Source organism: Marmota monax, unplaced genomic scaffold, assembly GCF_021218885.2.
Source record: "Marmota monax isolate L192 unplaced genomic scaffold, Marmota_monax_Labrador192_F-V1.1 WCK01_AAM20220418_F8-fsc00353, whole genome shotgun sequence".
In the NCBI taxonomy this organism is placed as follows: Eukaryota; Metazoa; Chordata; class Mammalia; order Rodentia; family Sciuridae; genus Marmota; species Marmota monax.
The window spans coordinates 217,693-236,725 of NW_026692700.1; the positions used below are offsets into that span (position 1 = coordinate 217,693).

General features: G+C 59.7%; 1 protein-coding gene across 1 annotated transcript in view; it reads right to left on the reverse strand.

The window, feature by feature from the left end:
- The window catches only part of Dnah17 (dynein axonemal heavy chain 17), a 93,722-nt gene that overhangs the window by 21,822 nt on the left and 52,867 nt on the right, over positions 1–19,033 (reverse strand). Inside the window, exons 44-61 of the mRNA XM_046446652.2 lie at positions 16,937–17,219; positions 16,662–16,835; positions 16,005–16,212; positions 15,485–15,650; positions 13,229–13,331; positions 12,396–12,543; positions 11,958–12,049; positions 10,258–10,419; positions 9,524–9,688; positions 8,682–8,873; positions 6,349–6,615; positions 5,169–5,330; positions 4,520–4,753; positions 3,859–4,023; positions 2,733–2,828; positions 2,426–2,643; positions 477–684; positions 72–187 (exon numbers count right to left, since the gene is read on the reverse strand). Coding sequence (XP_046302608.1) covers positions 72–187; positions 477–684; positions 2,426–2,643; positions 2,733–2,828; positions 3,859–4,023; positions 4,520–4,753; positions 5,169–5,330; positions 6,349–6,615; positions 8,682–8,873; positions 9,524–9,688; positions 10,258–10,419; positions 11,958–12,049; positions 12,396–12,543; positions 13,229–13,331; positions 15,485–15,650; positions 16,005–16,212; positions 16,662–16,835; positions 16,937–17,219 — 3,159 coding nt within the window. The remainder of the gene's footprint in view (positions 1–71; positions 188–476; positions 685–2,425; positions 2,644–2,732; positions 2,829–3,858; positions 4,024–4,519; positions 4,754–5,168; positions 5,331–6,348; positions 6,616–8,681; positions 8,874–9,523; positions 9,689–10,257; positions 10,420–11,957; positions 12,050–12,395; positions 12,544–13,228; positions 13,332–15,484; positions 15,651–16,004; positions 16,213–16,661; positions 16,836–16,936; positions 17,220–19,033) is intronic.

Below are 19,033 nucleotides of genomic sequence, written 5' to 3' on the forward strand. Positions count from 1 at the left end.
AGGCCTCTGAGGGCTGGTCCCTTCTGGGGGACCCAAGGGACAGGTGGGGTGTCCCTGGGCGCAGCCGTTACCTGTTAGCCAGTGAGATCACTCTGTTGGTGGCGTCAGCCTCCTGCTGACACTGGATTTTCTCCGCAGTTGCTTTCTCGAATGCTGACGTCAGGTTGCTCAAGTTGGCATTGAGTTCCTGCCAAAACAGGTGGAGAGCTCCCGGGACAGCTGGACCACCCCCGGGCAAGGGCTGGCTGGAGCCCCCCAGAGCACGCGGCCCTGGCATGCACCGGTCCCCGGGGTCCTGCTCCCAGGCCGTGCCGCCCATGTGAAGCAGGTGCGCTTCCTGCATGCTGGGGAGGGAGCCCAGGCCTGGCACACACCAGGCACCGCTTTACCCTGAGCTGCACCCCAGTCCCGAAACCGGGCCTGACGGACCGCGTGGGCAGGCGGCGTGGGGCCTCGTGGGCCCACGGGGCGCTCACCGCGATCTTGTTTTTGATCCGGGTCAGCTTATCCTGCGCCTCGGCCAGCTCCGCGTTGGCCTCCTCCAGGGCCTGCCTCTTGGGCGCCACGTCGCAGTAGACCTCGTAGAAGCGCACGATGTTGATGCACCAGGAGCACAGGCCCGCGGCCGCCGTGGACTTGGAGCGGATGAACTCGGGGTCGAAGGTGGGGTTGCCTTGGTAGGGCCTGCGGGAGCAGAGGGCGCTGGGCAGGGCTGGCCAGGACGGGCCCATGCCTGCCTCCCAACCCTGGTTCTGCAGCGTGGGGCGCCCTAGCTGTGTGGGGCGAGGGCACGGGATGGCCACAGGAGGGGGCATTGTTTTTTTTTGTTGTTCCTTAGTGATTACAGAGAAAAATATGACATCGGATCTGGCCTCTGAAGTAGTTTTGGGGGTGGAGAATGGAGAGAGGTGACTTGAGTCCCATGTTCTAGATGGAAAGGAAACTAGAGTGTGTCAGGTGTCACAGAGCTGATGCCATCTTAATTCTTCAACTGCCCCCACAGGCAAGAATCCTGGGGTTCTGCGAGGACCTGCTGTGTTCACCTCATTTTTCTTTCTTTTCTTTCTTTTCTTTTTGGTACTGGGGATGGAACCCAGGGGTGCTTAACCACTAAGCCCCATCCTCAGTCCTCTTTATTTTTTGAGACAGGGTCTCACTAAGTTGTTGAGGCTGGCCTTGAACTTGCGATCCTCCTGCCCCAGCCTCCCAAGGGGCTGGAATTACAGGAGTGTGCCACTGTGCCTGGCTGTTTTTCCTTCTTACACTTTAAACTGTTTCAGACTGACCTAAGGGTTTACAGCAGCTCAACACCATCCCTCACCAGTGGGGGTTGGGACACACTGGGGTCCCTTGGGGTCCTGGTGGCCTCTTAGGGGGCCCCTGGACAAGGAACATGGGGCATGGGGGGTAGAAAACCAGCCGAAGTGCTCACATAATGGGGCAACTTGTGAGCCTACTGTCTGAAATCATGGGTTTAAAGTGGGGTCCCAGGGCTGGGGCTGGGGTCAGTGGGAGAGCGTTTGCCTTGCATGTGGAAGACACTGGGTTTGATTCTCGGCACAACATGAAAATAAATAAAATATTTATAATTCTAAAACATTATAAATAAATAAGTAAAGTAGGGTCCCCAGGTCCTTGCGCCACCTGAGGGAGGCCACTGAGCCTGTGGGGGCCTCCCTCCCGACATGGCCTCAATAGAGGACAGTGGAAGGAAAGAGAGACACAGGCACAGCCCCTGCAAGTGACCACTCATGTGCACGTGCACCTGTGTGCACGTTAGGCAGGTGTGTGTGTGCTCACACACTCTGAATTTGTGTGTGCATGAGTGTGTGTGCACATGTGTGCATGGGTAACAGGCTTCTGTGGCAGGGACGGGCCTCTGTGGGGCCTGGCAGCCAGTCCCAGGGTCAGGCTGGGCCCCGGAGTTTCCTGCTGAGAGCTCATCAGCCATGTGCTTTGGCCCCGGAGCTGAATGGGAAGGGAGCTGCCCCCATCTGCCCCAGCTTCCTCAGGTGAGGGAGACAGGGTGGTGGGGTTCCCAAGGAGCCTGGGCCACGCTACCCCCCAGGATCCCTAACCCTCAGGGGTGGCCCCATCTGCCCAGAGGTCACCTGAGTCTTTGGGTTCTCCCCACTCAGCTCACCCCAAGACCCCACCCCCAGATAAGCACATGCCTAGGGGCTGCTGTGCTAGGGCTAGTCTGTCCCCAGGGGGCTGGTCTGGGTCAGGGGCTGGTCTCCCAGGAAGTGGTCTCCCAGGGGCTCATCTCCCTCTCAGGGGCTGGTCTGTCCCCCAGAGGCTGGCCTCCCTCCCAGGGGCTGGTCTCCGAGGGGCCGCCCCTGGGGGATGGCTTCAGCAGGGAGACTGCAGGCGTCCCGAGCAGGCGTCCCGAGGTGAGGAGGAGCTGCAGGGGTCTGGGACTCACTTAAACGCCTTCAGGCAGGCCTCGGGGATGTGCTCCTTGTCGAACTTCTTGAGGGAGTCCAGGAACGTGTCCACTTTGCCCATCATGATCTTCGCTGCCTTCCAGCTCTTGTCCTTGGGGATCTTGCCTCCGGGTGCCGTCAGAATCATGACGGCAGCCGTGACGTTGACCACAGCGTCCGGGGGGGACCCAAAGGACTTCAGCTCTGTCAGGTTCTTCTGCAGAGGACAGATGGGCCCGGGCCTCGCCACCCAGCTCGGGGCCAAGGTGTCTCCTGCGGGTCCCTCACCCCCGCTTCCTCCGATACCTTGTTCAGAGTGTCCAGGGCCTCCTGTGCGGCCAGCAGGGCTGGCTCTGCCTTCGCCAGGTCCGTCTCACAAGCCTTCTGTTTCTCGGTGACATTCTAGGAAAAATCAGTGGGGGTCCTACAGGGTCGAATCCCGCAGGGGGACCAACCCTGCCACAGTGTGATCCCCCAGGACGGCCCCCTCGGAAAGCAGGGCCTCCTCGTTCAGGCCTGAGTTGGTTCACGTGCCTGTGTGTGCGCGTGTGCGTGTGTGTCTACACTTGATCTCTGGGTCAGCCGGGACCCTCTGACCTCCAGATGCCCACTAGAGACCAGAGGAGCTGGGAGAGAACAGGCTGTGAGGTCTGTGTCCTGTCCTGGATCTCAACTAGGCCACCTGCTAGTTTGCGACCTTGGGCAGGGGGCTGGCCACCCCGAAGCCTCAGTTTCCTGTCTGCCTAATAGGCGTGCGGTTGAGCTATTGACATGAGGAAGGGGCCGAGCTCCTGGCTGCCTTGCCTGGCCTCCTCCCAGCCGGGGAAGCAGCCTGTCCTCCAGGGTGGACCTGCCGAGGGAGCAGCCCCTGCCATGTGGAGGGAGTGGCCGCTGCTGGAAGACTACTGGAAACCCCTGCCCAGACCCGACCCTGACGACACAAAGGCGTGTGGGGAGGGCCACAAGCCACAGTGCAGGACCCCGGGGCCATGAGGGTCTCTGCTGGAGACACCTCGAGCCATAGAGTGGTCTTTGCCTCAGCTGCTGCCAGGCCAGGGACGCCCCAGGCTCCGGGGGTCTTTTCCACATCTTCAAGGAGCAGCAGGTCTGAGTACCAGGCTCCAGGGGCGTCTTCTGCATCTTGTCCAAGTGCAGAAGGGACGCCACCCGGGAGAGCTGGCTGGGGCCGGTGGCCTCCGTCTCTCTCAGGCGCCTGGCGATGCCACCTCAGGGGCCTGGCCTGGCTTCGAGGATCTCAGCTGTGGGGCAGGCGTGTCTCTAAAAGCCCTCCTCTGGGCCAGCTGCCCCTGGCAGAGCTGCCCCCTGCTGTCCCCTGCATGGGAAGCTCTTTCCTTGGCCGGGTCTCAAGGCTTTCCCGAGTCTGTGGTGCGGTCTGGCCCCCAGGAGCCCCCCGCTGCCCTGCGGCGCCCACCTTGTTGATGATCTCCACCTTGACCTCCTCCTGGTCCGCGATGGCTTTCTCTTTGCTGACCTTCTCGGTCTCCACGCCGACCACCTGGATCAGCTTGTCTGCCTTCTCGTTCTTCAGCTTGAGCTCAGCCTCCTGAACCACCAGCGTGGCCTTCAAGTCGTCCACCTGGGGAAGGAGAGACCGGGGACGGCGAGCTGGGGCTGGGCCCACACGCTGCCCTGCACGGGTGGGCACGGGCGGCAGCCATGGGGCCTGCACAGCAGTGGGTTGGGGGCTTCCGCCTCCCAGGGACTCGGGGGAAGTCTCAGTTCACCAGTGATGCCCACGGTGTCACAGGTGTCACAGGCGTCACAGGCGTCACAGGCGTGAGGCACCCCTGCTTCTCAGGCACAGCCGAGGCGACTGGGGAAAAAGGTCCCCTAGGTCATGGTGTGGAGGGGCCGTGGGCGAAGGGCCCCGGGTGCATTTTCCCTGGTCATGCTGGCCTTGAGATCCAGCCTCCTGGGCCGCAGGGTGGGCAGCACTGTGTGGGCCAGGCGCCCACCGCGAGACCCTGCAGCCCGGGCTCTCTGCTGGCCCACACGTCTGTCCCTGGTCTCGGTCCCGCAGCACTTGGCCTGTGTGGGACTTTCCCCGGGGTCGCCCGAGGCCCGCTGCCCACCTGAGAGGCTGTGCTCTGCAGCTTCCTGAGGCCACTCTCCAGCCGCTCCATCTTGGCCACCAGCTCCAGCCTCTTCCTGGCCAGCAGGTCCTGGTAGAGCTTGATGTGCTCCAGGAAGGTTTTGGGCGTGGTGTAGTTGTAGCGCCTCTCGGTTGCCAGGTACACCTTGGACATCTCGTTGACCGTGGTGTGCACGTAGGACATGAAGAGGCTGATGGAGGTCTTCACCTCCCGCTATGGGGAGGAGGGGACAGGCTGGCACCCCCGGGCCCCATCCACATGTCCCCACTCCTGCTGGGGTCCCTAGCCTTGCTCTGAGGGCCCAGGGAAGAGGGACAGCTGCTGGCCACGGCAGATCAGCCGGGTGGGGCTTCCTGAACTCAGCCTGGGCCGTGGACAAGATGCACCAAGTCCCCTCTCAGCCATCAGAAGAGACTCAGGGGAGCAAGACTCCCACCCAGGGCCACTGCCCTAGAAATGGCCCCAGCAAGACTACTTTTAATTGTGGTCAATTTGGAAACGATCTCCTCAACAAAGGCTCCCTCAGCCCCCACGAGGTGGTCCTGGGGACTGCTAGAGGCCATTCCTTGCTCCTTGGGGGCCACGTCTTGGGGACTGGAGACCTGAACCTGTGCCCTCCCCGCCTCACCGAAATGCCCTCCGTTTCCTCCAGGAAGCGAGTGCTGACGGACACCAGGGCATCTTCCGGCCACTCGTGGAACCAGTTGATGGCCGTGCAGTTGACCACGGCAGGGAATTTTCTTGCTCGAATACGCAGGATGGAGCCCACGGGGGAGAAGCACAGAATCACCTAGATGTGGGACACAGGCCCGTGGCTCATTGGGGTGGCAGTGCCACGGCTGTCCTGTCATCTTCCAGCGAGCTCCTTTGGAAAGCGCCGTGGTCAGCAGGCCTCGGTGTCCACAGGCCTGGGGAGCACATCCTGGTTCTGGGTTTGCATGGTGACTGGGCACCACACTGAGAAGCGCCCAGCGGACGTCACGGCACTCACTAGCAACGTGAGGGTGTGGGGCGACCCTGACCCCCTCCCTGAGCACCTCCTCCTTCTGAAGGAAAGGCTGGACCAGGAAGGGCCAGGGAGTGGCCTCCACGTTGAAGGGGGAGGACTGTGAACAGGAGGCCTGATCCCTCCTGGGTTTAGTCAGAGATACAGAGCTCCTGCAGGCCCCGAAGGACAGTGGCCTTTCCCAGACAAGATGGGGACTCCTGGGGCCCCAGCTGGGGAAGGGGCCGTCCCCCTCATCCTCTGTCCCTTCTCTCAGGGGCGAGGAGGTTGGTTCTCTGGACGTGCCATTGAACACAGCTGGCTTCATGCTCCTCTGACTTCCCAGCTCTCCCTGAGGTGACGGGTGCTCCTGGCCCCGGGACTGGCAGGGCCTGGTCAGGAAGCCCGGAGCCTGCAGCACCTCGGGGACTCCAGCCCCACAGCAGCCTCCATTGCCAGAGGGACCCAGAGGGGAGCCGGAGAACCTGGCTCTATTGCACCAAGCAGGGGAGAAGGACCAGCAGCAGACTGTCAGGCTGTGGGTGGACCCTCCGCCGCGGCCACCCTGAGTTCCCAGGCAGAGGAAGCAAAGGCCCCTCTCAGTCTGTGGCCTTCCCTACGCGGTGTTGAAGGCCGCGGTGTGTTTCTCTATGTCTTGGGGTGTCTCCGCCAGCCCCCAGGAAATGAATCTTCAGCTGCAGTTCATTAGGCTGTCCCCTCCCTGCCACCTGCACATGGCTAACAGCTTCCCGTGACCTGGGGAACAAGGACCCACCCTGGAGGGGACAGGGAACGGGCGGCTCCTGCCCGAGGTGGGTCCTACCTTGAGCTGTTTGCGCACTTTCTCAATGAAGAACTTCCAGCACGCCTCCCGCGTGTCCGTCATGCCCAGGGACTTCACTTGTGGTCGCATGGAGGAGATGATGTTCTCCACTTCGTCGTCCGCAAACAGCCCGGGGATCTCCCCGGAGGCCAGCAGGTCGTTGATCAGCACCAGGAACTGCTCCTCGGCTACCTGGGAGTCCGTCATCAGGAACACGGAGGGCACGTTCTTCACAGCAGCCTTTATGTACTGGGCGGCCAGGTCCATCTGGGCCAGACGAGGACATGTTGGGAGACCTTGACCATCTGGGCTAGAAGCACCCTCCAGAGCCACCCAGAGCTGGACACCTCCAGAGCCACCCAGAGCGTCCTGGGAAGGTGCAGGGCTCTGGAGGGACACCTAAATCCATGACAGGAACACAGCCTGCTGCTGGGACCGCCAGGTGCCCATCCATGGGCAGGGGACACACAATGCATGGTCCTTGGCAAGGAAGGACATTCTGAGACCTGTGACAACACAGTGAATCCTTAGGATGGCATGCCAAGGGAGCTGCTGGCGCAAGCCACCCAGGACAGAATCTGCAGGTCCCTGGCACAGAGATGGAAGCAGAGGAGGCACAGCCAGGAGCCGTGGGGGACATGGGGTGCCGTGTAACAGGGAGAGGGTCTGTTTCCAAATCAGAGAGTCCTGCCAGTGGCCGGTGGTGAGGTGACAGTGGGGGTGACTGTGAAGCCACCAAAGGCCACCAAAGGGTGAATCATTTGTCACGTGTAGGTTACCACACACGCAAAAGGCAGGAGCCCAGCGACACCTCACGGGGAAACCCTGGGGGAGGCCCTCAGCAGGCACACCCAGGCTGGGACTGGGGACCAGCCCTGCCACCCGTGGACGGCCCTGAGTGGGCCACGTGCGGCCTGACGCTGCCCCGGCCCAGCAGGTGTACAGAAGACCAGCAGCTCGAATCCAGAAGTCTCAGTGAAGAGAAATCCCAACAGAAAGCAGGTTGCAGGGTACGAACAACCTGCCATCTTTGAGAAAATCTTTGCCCATTGGCCTGCGTGTGCCCACTGAGAAATGCCTGCCGGGAGAACCCAAGCACTGGTGTGAATCTTCAGGGCCTCACTGACTTGCTTCTCTGCAGTACCCAAGTAACTGATTTTGCTGGTGGGGATGGGCCCAGGGAGCTCCACTGCTGAGCTACATCCCCAGACCCTTTTATTTGTTTTTGAGACAGGGCCTCGCTCAGCTCTTGAGCTGCTGGGGTCACAGGTGGGCCGCTACCCCAGCCTTCATTTTTTTTTTTTTTTTGATAAGACCCACGGGCATCTGTGGTGTTGAACACGTCCATCACAGGCACCTGAGTGACCCGTCCTCTCCTGAGGAGCTACTCCCCCTCCCTCGAGTCTCTGTTCAGAGCTCCTCTCGTGGGGCAGCTGGCTGGGGCCCGCCTGGGGTCAAAAGCAAGCCTCGAATTCCACATCTTTTGACAAGCTAAACCATTTAGAAGGCCTCCAATAATAGGCATCTCCTTCACATAGAAAGCTGAAGGCCCCCGAAGGTGGAGGGCCAGGAGGTGGGAGCTGGGGTCACCCAGACATGGCTGTCCCAGTGCAGCCTGCGCCTCGCCTCCTGTGTCCTCACTGGGGCTTCGGCCAGCAGACCCTGCACCCCACGTGTGCCCTCTGGCTGGGCTCCCGACCAGCTCCATGTAGGCCACCTGGCCAGCACCTGCCCCTGGCACAAGGGCAGGGAGATGGAGTCTAGCTCAGAGCAGTCCCGGGTCTCTTCTTGAGCACATCAACCATCGGCTCTGGACTGACCGTGTTTGCTGGGGCTCCCTGGGGGAGCAGGCCTGTTCCCACTGGGGTGACACCCCTGGGTTACCCCCCTGAAGGGCCGAGCTCATACCTCCTGGCCTTTACTTGTTGAGAGCCACAGTTTAGTCGGAATGACGCCTGGCATTTTGCTAGAGGGAATGGTTGAAAGGTGACCCTGCTCTGGGATTAGGGGGCTCGGGGGATTAGGGTGGATCCTGGGGTGGGGAATAGGGCGGCTCCAGGATTAGGGCGGATCCTGCTGCCTCGGGCGCCCGCTGCTTTGGAGTTGAGTTCCCACGGGTTCCGGGAGAATTGGCACGTGGAGCCCGGTGGAGGGAGTGTGTTCCCGGGAAGTGTGTGTAGAGTGCCGGTGAGAGTTCGGGAATAAAGAGTTGCTGTTTGAACCTACAAGGCTTTTTGGCGGCTTGGTTATTTGTGCCCAGCCAGACTGCGGCATTTACTTCCAAGGAGGACGGGTGACACTCTGAGGGCAGCCAGCTGCCAAGTGACCCTCACCTTGAGGTCCGGGATGCCATAGCCCTTCTTGAGGGTGATCTGGAACACGTCCAGGGCGCTGATGTAGGCGGCCAAGCGCGAGAGGCTCTGCTTCCCGCTGCCGCCCACCCCCACCAGCAGCGCGTTGCCGCGGGGCGACTCTAGGATGCGGTTGATCTTGCAGACATGCGCCACGGCGTCTTCAAACAGCACCTGTGGAGGGGACCAGGCTCATGGAGGGCCCGCCTGGCACGCAAACCCTCACCAGCCCCTGGGCGGCAGGTGCCACGCTGGGGTGCCCACCGGGAGTCACGCAGCCCGTGGGATGCCCCTCAGACGTTCACAGCTGTGCCCCCTCAGCTGTGGGTTCACTTTGCCACGGTTTCAGTTTCCAAAAATATCACGTGGAAAGTTCCAGAAATAATTAATTAATATGTTTTAAATAGTTTTCATTAGAGTATATGGTCACAGTGATTCTATTTTGTTGTTAGTTGTTATTATTAGTCTCTTACTGTGCCTAATTTATTGTTTTCTGGTGCTGGGGATGGAACCCGGGGTGCTTCACCACTGAGCTACACCCCCAGCCCTTTTTATCTCTATTTTGGGACAGAGTGTCCTTGACCTGCCCTCCCCCTGCCTTGGCTCCAGCAGCTGGGATTCCAGGGGTGCCACCGCTCCCAGCTCTGGCTTACACACGAGGCCTTGTCACAGGCACGCGGGGAGAAACCCTGTGTGCACTCCGGTGGTCTCAGGCAGCCTTGGGCTCATGGCACCTGTGCCTGGGGGCGCTGCTGTGTGGAGACAGGAAAGCCAGTCTCTGCCGTGCGTCCCTGGCTTGTGCCAACAGCCCTGGCACCACTCACCAAGTTCATGACGGCGTTGACTTCGTTGTAGCTGTCCAGGACGTCCACCAGCAGCTTGTTCAGATGAGCCACGTCGGTCACGTTGAAGTACTTGGGGTCACCAATCCCTTGGACAAAGTGGCAGAAGATATTCGGTTTGGCAAACATGTGCTCCTCACCGAGTTCCTGGAAACCAGAGACCAGATACTTGCGTTTTTGCCTCCGCGGCACAGGTATGAACTGGTGTCCTGAGGACTTTGCTAAGGTGGCCTAGAGGCTTTAGGACGCCAGGGACCCAAACCATGGCTGCCGCTGGCCCTGCAAACCACGGGCATCCTTGGTGGGATGCTCCAATCCCCCATTCGTGGAAGGAATGGACGGTCCTAAGAAGCTGCACCAGGGAGTGACCTTGGCCAGATTATACCGCTGTGTTGTGTGTGTGAGTGTGTAACAGCACTTCCGTCAGTGTGCACAACTAGGGTGCACCCATGAAAACCGGGGGTCCACACAGAAACGCAGCAGGGCACGAGGAACGAGGCCAGGGGGGATGGAGGGCGCCCTTCCACCCCAAGTGGTCAGCTCCTTCTCACTTGGGTCCACTGTCACATGACTGAGTCATCCTGTGGGACCACCCGTGGCCATCCCCACCCCAGGGGCCCTTCCCAGAGGACTGCAGTCCCCACTGGCCACAGGCACTCCCTGTCCCTCTTGGAGCCTCCCTGGGCTCAGCAGAGGGAGCTGGTGGCTTGACTTACATCAAAGAACTTCTTGGTGGAGGCCACCGTGACCCTGTGCAGGGTTTCCTGGTCTTTCTCGTCCACCATTTTGTCCCCATACACTCGCTCAGCCTCATGCAGCCAAAGGCGGACCAGGTCCAGGGGGACCTTCAGGATCTCTGCTGTGGAGAACAAGAGTCCCTGCCCCACAGCAGGGTGGTCAGCGTCTTCTGCTGCCTTGGGAAGGGATCGCTCGTGCTGGACACAGGTGGACTGTCAGCGTGGCTGCTTCCCGGAGGACGTGCTGAGCTGCAGCACAGCTTCTCCCTGGCCCAGGGAAGCAACCTGCCCCTGAGGCCATGTACATCCAGGCCAGCGTGGGTCTGGCCCCTGAAGATGAGGGAGTCCCCTCACCGTCAGGTCAGGGGCTCGTTCTCCAGTGGGTGCACGATTGACAAGGAGCCAGATTATCAAAGGCACAGTGTTTGGGTCCAGTCCTGGATCAGCCACGTATTGGCCAAGCAGCCTGCGGCCAGCTCAGCGAGGGCTGCTCACCAGGCACCCTCTGGGCCCTGGAGCTACAGTGATGGCAGACAGACCCTGTGTTTGAAAAGCTGATGATCTAGAGAAGACACAGAGGCAGGTGAACTAAATAACAAGGGAGTGACCTGTCACGGTGTGTGCTAGGAATGTCATAGGAGGGCAAGGAGGTGGAGGTGTGGGTCGCAGCGAGGTGGCACAGCGCGAGGAGACAGGCAGGACTTAGCCTCCTTGAGCCTCAGAGGCCCCTCCGTAAACCTGGAACAAGAGTCCCAGCTTTGCATGTTGCTTGGAGAGAAAATGGAGTGTAAGTGACCAGACCTAATGCCTGACTCAGACCAGGCAGCCAATAAATAAGAAGGAATATCATCACCACCATCGTCATCCTCATCACTACCATCGTCACCATCACCACCATCACCACCATCCTCACTGTCACCATCATTGTCACCATCACCACCACCATCACTACCGTCCTCATTGTCACCATCACCACCATCCTCACTGTAACCATCACCACCACCATCACCATCATCCTCATTGTCACCATCACCACCATCCTCACTGTCACCATCACCACCACCATCACCATCATCCTCATTGTCACCATCACCACCATCCTCACTGTCACCATCACCACCCATCACAATCATTATCACCACCATCCTCACTGTCACCATCACTGTCACCATCACCACCACCATCACTACCGTCCTCATTGTCACCATCACCACCATCCTCATTGTCACCATCACCACTGTCCTCATTGTCACCATCACCATCATCCTCATTGTCACCGTCATCACCATCACAATCATTATCACCACCATCCTCACTGTCACCATCACTGTCACCATCACCACCACCATCACCACCATCCTCATTGTCACCATCACCACCATCCTTACTATCACCATCATTGTCACCATCACTACCACCCTCATTGTCACCATCACCACCACCACCACCACCACCATCACCATCACCATCACCACCACCACCATCATTTTCCCCATCACCACCATCATCAGCATCAGCACCATCATTACCATCACTATCATCACCATCATCAACCCAGTCACTGTCCCCAGCATCACCATCACCGTCACCATCACCATCATCATTCTGCACTCACTTTGCCTTCTCTCCAGAGAGAGGCAGAGGAAGAGTGCACCAGGGGTGAAGCACGTGACCAGTACCTGGAAGATGTTGGAGAGGTCCCTGAGGTTGAAGACATAATGGAACTTGATGGCCGTGGGAAGAAACGTTGAGGTCACTTTCTGATGCAAGGCTGTTAGGGGAAAAGACATGCGTTGTGATGTGCGCCTCATGGCCTCGGGGAGCACAGAGCTTAACGTTTCTCCAGCAAGTGGACCATGAAATGGTGACGATTTAAGCGAGAAAGCTGCAAAGCTTCCTGAGGAGCGGGGCAGCCTGCTGCTGCTGTACTGGCTCGTGGCCCCGTCCTGGACTTCTGTGCTCTGCGTCCCCTGAAGCAGTTTAGCCACGTATCTCCTGCTGCAATGCGGCATCATTTAAGACCTACTGATTCCAAGGTATAGATAAAACATTCACCAGGGGAAATATGAGGAACCGCCAGCCCCACACAGCAGTGAGGGCGGCAGCTGGCAGCTTACCCAGGGCTGCAGCCACCAGCTGGCTGCTCATCCTCTGGACCACCATGGAGGCCGAGCGGTAGGACAGGTGCTGCATCAGGATTGTGCTGTAGATGGTCATGAGGGCGTCCTGGCCAGGGAAGCTCACGGCGAACACGCAGAAGTGGCGCTGTCCCGGGAGAACCAGAGTCTTCTGTCAGGCAGCTCTAGGGGTCCAGCTGGTGGCCAGGGCCACCTTCTTGGGAGAGGAGACCCCCGTCCTCACTGTCTAACATCATCTACCTTTGGGACATGGTCAGGATGGACAGTTTCCCTCTTTGTGCCTTGCAGGTGAGGTCACATTAACTATTGATTGGATATGAAACAGCCACTCACTTCCTGCTGTCCAGAAGCATTTGTGGGGGCAGAGATGTGACTCAGAGGGGGCCCGGGTTTGTAGTTCAGGTCTCCACCATGCCTCCGTGATTTAGGGGTGAGAGCTGTCTGAGCAGGATTGCAGACAGGATGCTGGGTGTCCTACTAAATCCAAGCTTTAGATATGCCACAAATACAAAGGTCTCTTTTAGTTTAATTATGTCTCATGCAATATTTGGGACATATTTGTACTAGAAAGGGCATTTGTGGCCTGGCTGGAATTCAGACTTCACTGGGTGTCTGCATGTTTACTTGCTAATTATGGCAGCGCTAGGGGGTCCTAAGGAGGGCTGGCTGGTGGCTTGTTCTCCAGCCTCCCTCAGTCTCCTGACATTCTGAAAGGCTAGGGAGCCCCCGAGAACACCCCGAACCAATGCTTTTATTCTCAAGCAAGCCTCAGACCCCAGGCCGTGGCCGAGATGAGTTTGGTTCCTGCTCACCTGCAGTCTTGGGTCAATGGTGAAGGATCCAGCGGTGGGGTTCATGCAAGCCACGTACTGACAGTTATGGACATCCTTCAAGGTCAGCTTCTGCCTGTCGTACCTGTGCCAGGGAGACCAGCATGACCACCCGGCCCCCAGGACTGCCGTGAAGGTGGTTGAAGAAAGAATCTCAGTAATACCAACTGGATGACAAACAGCCAAGTTTACCTCTTGCTTTCAAGGGAAAAAAAATAATATTTTTTTATACTGGGGATTAAACTCAGGGGTGTGCTACCACCGAGACACACCCCCCAACCCTTTTGATTTTTTATTTGGAGGCTGGTTCTCAGTAGGTTGCCCAGGCTGGCCTTGAACTTGCAATCCTCCTGCCTCAGCCTCCCGAGTCGCTGGGATTACAGGTGTGCAGCTCCACATCTGGCCTTCAAGAAAAAAATCTGAAACAGGCGGCAGAAGAATGTTCCGCAGTACAGGCCTGGGGTCACATCCTTGCTCCTTCCTTAGGTGCCACAGGGTGCTGGGTAAGTTGGCTAACCTCTGTGGGCCTCGGTATTCTATTTTTTGGGTACTGGGGATTGAAGCCAGAGGTGGTCTCCCACTGAGCTACAGCCCCAGACTTTTTAATTTTGAGACAGGGTCTCTCTAAGTTGCTTAGGGTCTCCCTGAGTTGCTGAGGCTGGCCTTGAACTTGCAGTTCTCCTGCCTCAGCCTCCTGAATTGCTGGGATTCAGGAGTGCACCATGGTGCCCGGCAAGGGCCTTGACATTCTTATCTGTGCAGTGGGTCCCTGTGGGGACTGCGAGAGTGAGTGCGTGAAAAGACACGGGGGGCAGGCCACTGGGACACAGCCACGAGTGATAAGTGCTTCCTGTCCCTGGACATTTTGGTTACTCTCCTTACCCCGGCTCTGACGGGTGTGTTCCGGGGCCAGCCTGGGCTGTCTTCCCCATCCCTCTTACTTTTCCCTCTCCTCCATCATTCCTTTCTTTCTGGGGTGGGGGTGCTGCCTCGTGCTGACCTACAGGAAGCCCTTGTGGATCCGATGTGGACCCTCCTGTCCTGTTGGCCGTCCCATTTCTTCATGGTCTCCCTTGTTGAAGGATGTGGATGTCAATCACAGCATTCACATTTCCGGCCCTGGGCTCTGCCTGCGCCTTCCCTGCCCCCCTTCCTAGGCTCACAGAGGTGTGTTCTTCCGTGAACCTTACACTTGACCTCCCGCCAGGGGGGTCTGCACTCCCTGTTGTCCCTGAGTGTCTTTTCCTGCTGCCTCCTGACACACCCACCCTGTCACCATGGAGCCACCTGGACCTGAAACTCCAGAGGAATCTTGAAAACCGAAGCCTGACTCCCGCCCCCCAGGGTTCTTCAGGTTAAACTCCGGGGAGGTGTGGACCCAGGCGTGGACCCAGGTGTGGCCCGTGCGCAGCCGCCTGGGGCCTCCTGAAGAACGCCATAATCTCAGCAGAGTTTCCTGGAGTGCTTGACCTTGTGGAGCCTCTTCAAGGGCTTTGAAGGGGCCTGGAGCCGGGAGGGCTGAGTCCTCATCAGCCTCACGGTGATCCCCCCGAAAGCCTGCTGGCCCCAACGTTCCTCCGACTCTCCACTCCTGTCTTGGTGCCCTCAAATTCCGCACCGACACCACCTTCTGTTCGTCAGAGATGTTGTGCTCAGGGTGCGCGTGGAGCGGCCACCTCGGGTGGCTGTGTTGGCTCCCCAGGGCGCCATCCCTCTTACTTCCCTTGGCCCCACAGGCCAGCCTGCAGCACCCACGGTCTGGGGCATCCTGCCGGTCCTCCAGAGGGTGCTCTGAGAGCCACTGCTGCTCTGCGGGGAAGGCAACCCTGGAATTGGCCCTGACACTCAGGAGTGCAGGGATGGGAGTCGGCAGCCCAAGCCCTCCGCGGGCTCCTGGACTCCTTTGGCATCAGGCTCCTTTGGCACCTGGGCATGGCCTGGGCCACTTGCCCATTTTGAGAGATAGGAGGAACTGAATGTATGGATCTTTCCAAATCGCAAACCTAAGCATGTCACGCTCTGTCCAGTCTGCCCCAAGGTCCTGGGGACCCCTCTGTGGCTTTGTCACTGCACCATACCCCTCGCCTTCCATGCCCCTTGGCTGGGGGAGGCCCTCTGCCTGTGCCCAGGCTCACAGAGTCCCCCACACGTGGCCTGTAGCTCCGCCCCCTGTCACTTGGCCCCGCCCCATGTACCCCTTGGCTCCACCCACTGGCTCCGCCCCACAGCCCCCCTTACCAATGCCCGTGGTCCATGTGCTGCCGGATGAGGGTGTGCGGGGCCACTGTCCCATACTTGTCCACCTCAGGCATGTTCATGTCGTCGATGAAGTAGATCAGCTTCTTGGTGCCTGGTGGCCCATAGTTCCTCCCCGATTTCTTCTCCAGCGGCTTCTCGAGCACACCTGGGGTGGGCAGAGGGTCAACCACTGCCCCAGTCCTGGGCCCTACCCACTTCCCAGAGGAAACGGGGTGGGAGCTGGCTAGGGTCATGATCGCTGAATGCAGCTGCCCAGGGAGTGGCCCTCAGGGACCCCGAGAGAGGCGGGCAGGGGTCTGCCGTGCAGCCTCGGCTCCCCCAGTCCCAGAGCAGACAGAACCCTGGGAGGCTGGAGTGGCAGGAAGCTGGAGCCACCACCTGGGACTGGCACGGGTGCTCCCAGGAGGACCGGTAGCCTTCTCCTTGACCCCATGCTTGCAGGGAGGTGGGACAGGACACGGGCGGGCAGCATGCAGAGTGCGCCCAGCGGGCACCTCACCCTGCAGCATGGCGGAGGTGGTGTAGAAGTTGAAGGGCACTGACTGCACCAGGTACTCGTCTGTGCTCAGCTTCTGCAGCTTGTCGCCCATCAGCACCGACTTCCCCGTGCCCGCGTTCCCCACCAGCATCACGGGCCAGGACTTCTCCATGAGCAGGTCCAAGAAGTAGCGGATGCGGATGGTTTCCGTGGTGTGGACCAGAGAGGCCTGGGGCGGAGAGGCCCAAGAACAGGAGGGAGGGGAGCAGAGCACAGGGGATTGGGAGCCTGCCTCAGACCACAAACCAATCCAGTCCTACCTCTCACTAGCCTGCAGATCTCCACAGTCTTCTTTCTTCTCTTTGGTGCTAGGGATTGAGCCCAGGGCACTTGACCACTGAACCACATTCTCAGCTCTCTTTTTCTTTTGAGACAGGGTCTGGCTAAGTTGCTTAGGGCCTCGCTAAGTGGCTGAGGTTGGCTTGGAACTTGTGATCCTCCTGCCACAGCCTCCTGAGTGGCCGGGATCACAGTAGGGCACCCGGCTCTCAGACCTCTGAACTCCCTGTATCACTTAAACAGGGCTACGGGGGAAAACTGGTTGCATTTGGACGGGCTGCCTGAGCATGTCTGGGGAGGGACCCTGCGCCCCGCTCTCGGCCTCTGCTGTGGGGTTACCTGCAGCGGGATGTCGGGATCCAGCTCAAAGGCAGGCACTTTGTCTGTCCACGGCAGGAACTTTTTAGTATCAGGATCAATGTAGTAGTCAAAAATCGTTCCCTGAGAGGGAAACTTGATGGTCTTAAACTCATTGATCCACCACCTGCTGAACTCGAGTCGGTAATCTATAAGCTGTTAAAAACCAAAAGCGCAAAAAAAAAAAAAAAAAAAAGGCCCAGCTAAGAGGGGGGTTGGCTCTCGCTCAGACAGCGGGGTCCCGGCACGCCCATCACCTGGTCCTGGAACATGGCCCCCCCGAAGGCCCAGAAGCAGGCGAAGACGAAGTACAGCTCGTAGAGCTCCTTGGGGGAGTCGGGCGGCGCGTTCTTCTCGGTGAGCAGGCACTCCAGCAGGTACAGGACCGTCTGGATGACGGTGATCTCGGGCACCGGCGTGATCCTCTTGAAGCCAAAGCGCAGCTTGTCCAGGCACGTGGGCAGGTACTTGTCGAAGAGGATGGTCAGGTTGGCCTTCTCCGACTGCACCCTGCGCCTCTCGATCCAGCTGCTCACCACCCTGGGGAGACGGGCGGCCTGGGTGTCAGCAGCTACTTCCCGGGGCCCACCGGGCGGCCTCCCTGTGGGAAACGCACCACACCCTCCATGGGGTTCTGCTGGGGTGGCCACAGTCAGGGCCGGGACAGCCTGGCTACTCCTGTGTGACAGTGGGTCTAATCGGGGTACCACCGAGGCTGTGCTGTACACCCCAAGGGGGCCTGAGGGGATGCTAGGCCAGGGGTCAGTGCTCTCCTCGGACTGCTGGCTGGGGGTGCTCAGTAAGCCCCTAACAACCGGGAACACACGAAGATGGTACCGAGGGCTGGACAGAGATGGGATGGGAGAAAGCTGCCATGACATCCCCTGCAGGGGACGGAGGACGTGGGGATGGGAAGGGAGAGAGAGGAGAGGCGGGTGTGTGCGGGGGACAGCAGGGACAGCTCATCATGGTGTTTGAACTTCCAGATCCAGCCATGCCTGAAGCGTCCGCTTAGAGACTTGGGCATGTGGCTCTGTGTTTGGCTGCAGTTAGTTCAGAGTCCCCTGAGGAACCAGCGGGTGTCCTGGTTCACAGTCCCTCCCTGCCTCAGTGGTGAGGGGCTTGGGTGCTGCAGTCTGCCTGCCTGGGCTGGAAGGGTGGGACTGTGGCCAGCTGCAGCTGAGGCAAGTTTCTCCGGGGCCTGGGTCCCGCTTCTCATCGGTGAGTGGGCAATGCTCACACCACCCCCTCTGCGAGGATGCGAGGATGCGTGGGCTGGTCTTTTTAACACAGAAGGGAGCCTGCTAAGTGCCAAATAAGTGTCTGCTAAGAGCGTAAATAGCTTCGGGCTCCCTGAGGTCCGTGAGCTCAGCCGGTGCGTCATTTCCAGGATGGTGCCCAGGGCATAAGCAGGAAGCTCACATTACAGAGGGCATTGTCTGTCCGTGGTGCGCTCCCGTCCTAGCTGCTCCGTCTCCCTGCACCTCGGCCAGACCCGGAACAGAGAGCTGGAACCTTCGCCCGCTGCACCTGGGTACCCAGGGCAGCAAGGCAGACATGCACAGGGCTGCGTCCCCAAGCCCACGGTGTCCCCCTGCATTCCTCGTCCAGGTGTCCTCGTGGGGGACACTGCAGCTGCACAGGGCGGCTTCTGCTTCCTGGCTGAGGGTGCCCGTCACACTGAGTGCCGTTAGTGCTGCTGGTGCGCACACTTGCTTGGGTTCTTGGGGCAGGCCCAGACGGACGTGTGAGCACGGCTCCCCCTCTCAGCTGGGTCCAGGCGCTTCCTGTCTTTCCCTGGGAGCTGCTGGGGCATGTCAGGCCCTGTGGCCAGGCAGCTCCTGGCCTGGAGTCCTGCCTCCCCCGCAGCAGTCTGGGAGGGCTGCTGCCACCGTCTGGCCCCGTGCCTGCTCTCCTCCAGCAAGACCGGCTGCTGCCCTGGGCCCTCGGGTCCACCTCTGCCCACGCTGACTCCACTGTTTTCCCTGCCCCCGCCGTCCTGTTGTCCCCCTGCCACCTCCTGGTCTCAGCAGCTCCTGCCTCATCATGGTCCTGATGCCCTGTCCACCCTGAGAACTCAAATGTGCCACAGGGACAGAATGGCAGTCCCTCCAAGGACACATCCACCAAACCTCAAGCCGTGAGCTCGCGTGGAGCGTGTGGTTGGGTGTGGTCATCCAGGATTGGGGCGGGCCCCAGACCTAGCACCTGTGTCCTTGTGAGGAGGAGGGTGGGCACAGACACTGGAGAGGGTGTGGAGGCCCAGGCAGGGGTGGAGTGACGATGTCTAAAGCCAAGGATGCCCAGGGCTGCGGTGGCCCTGGGGGTGGGAAGAGCGGCTGGGCACAGCTCCC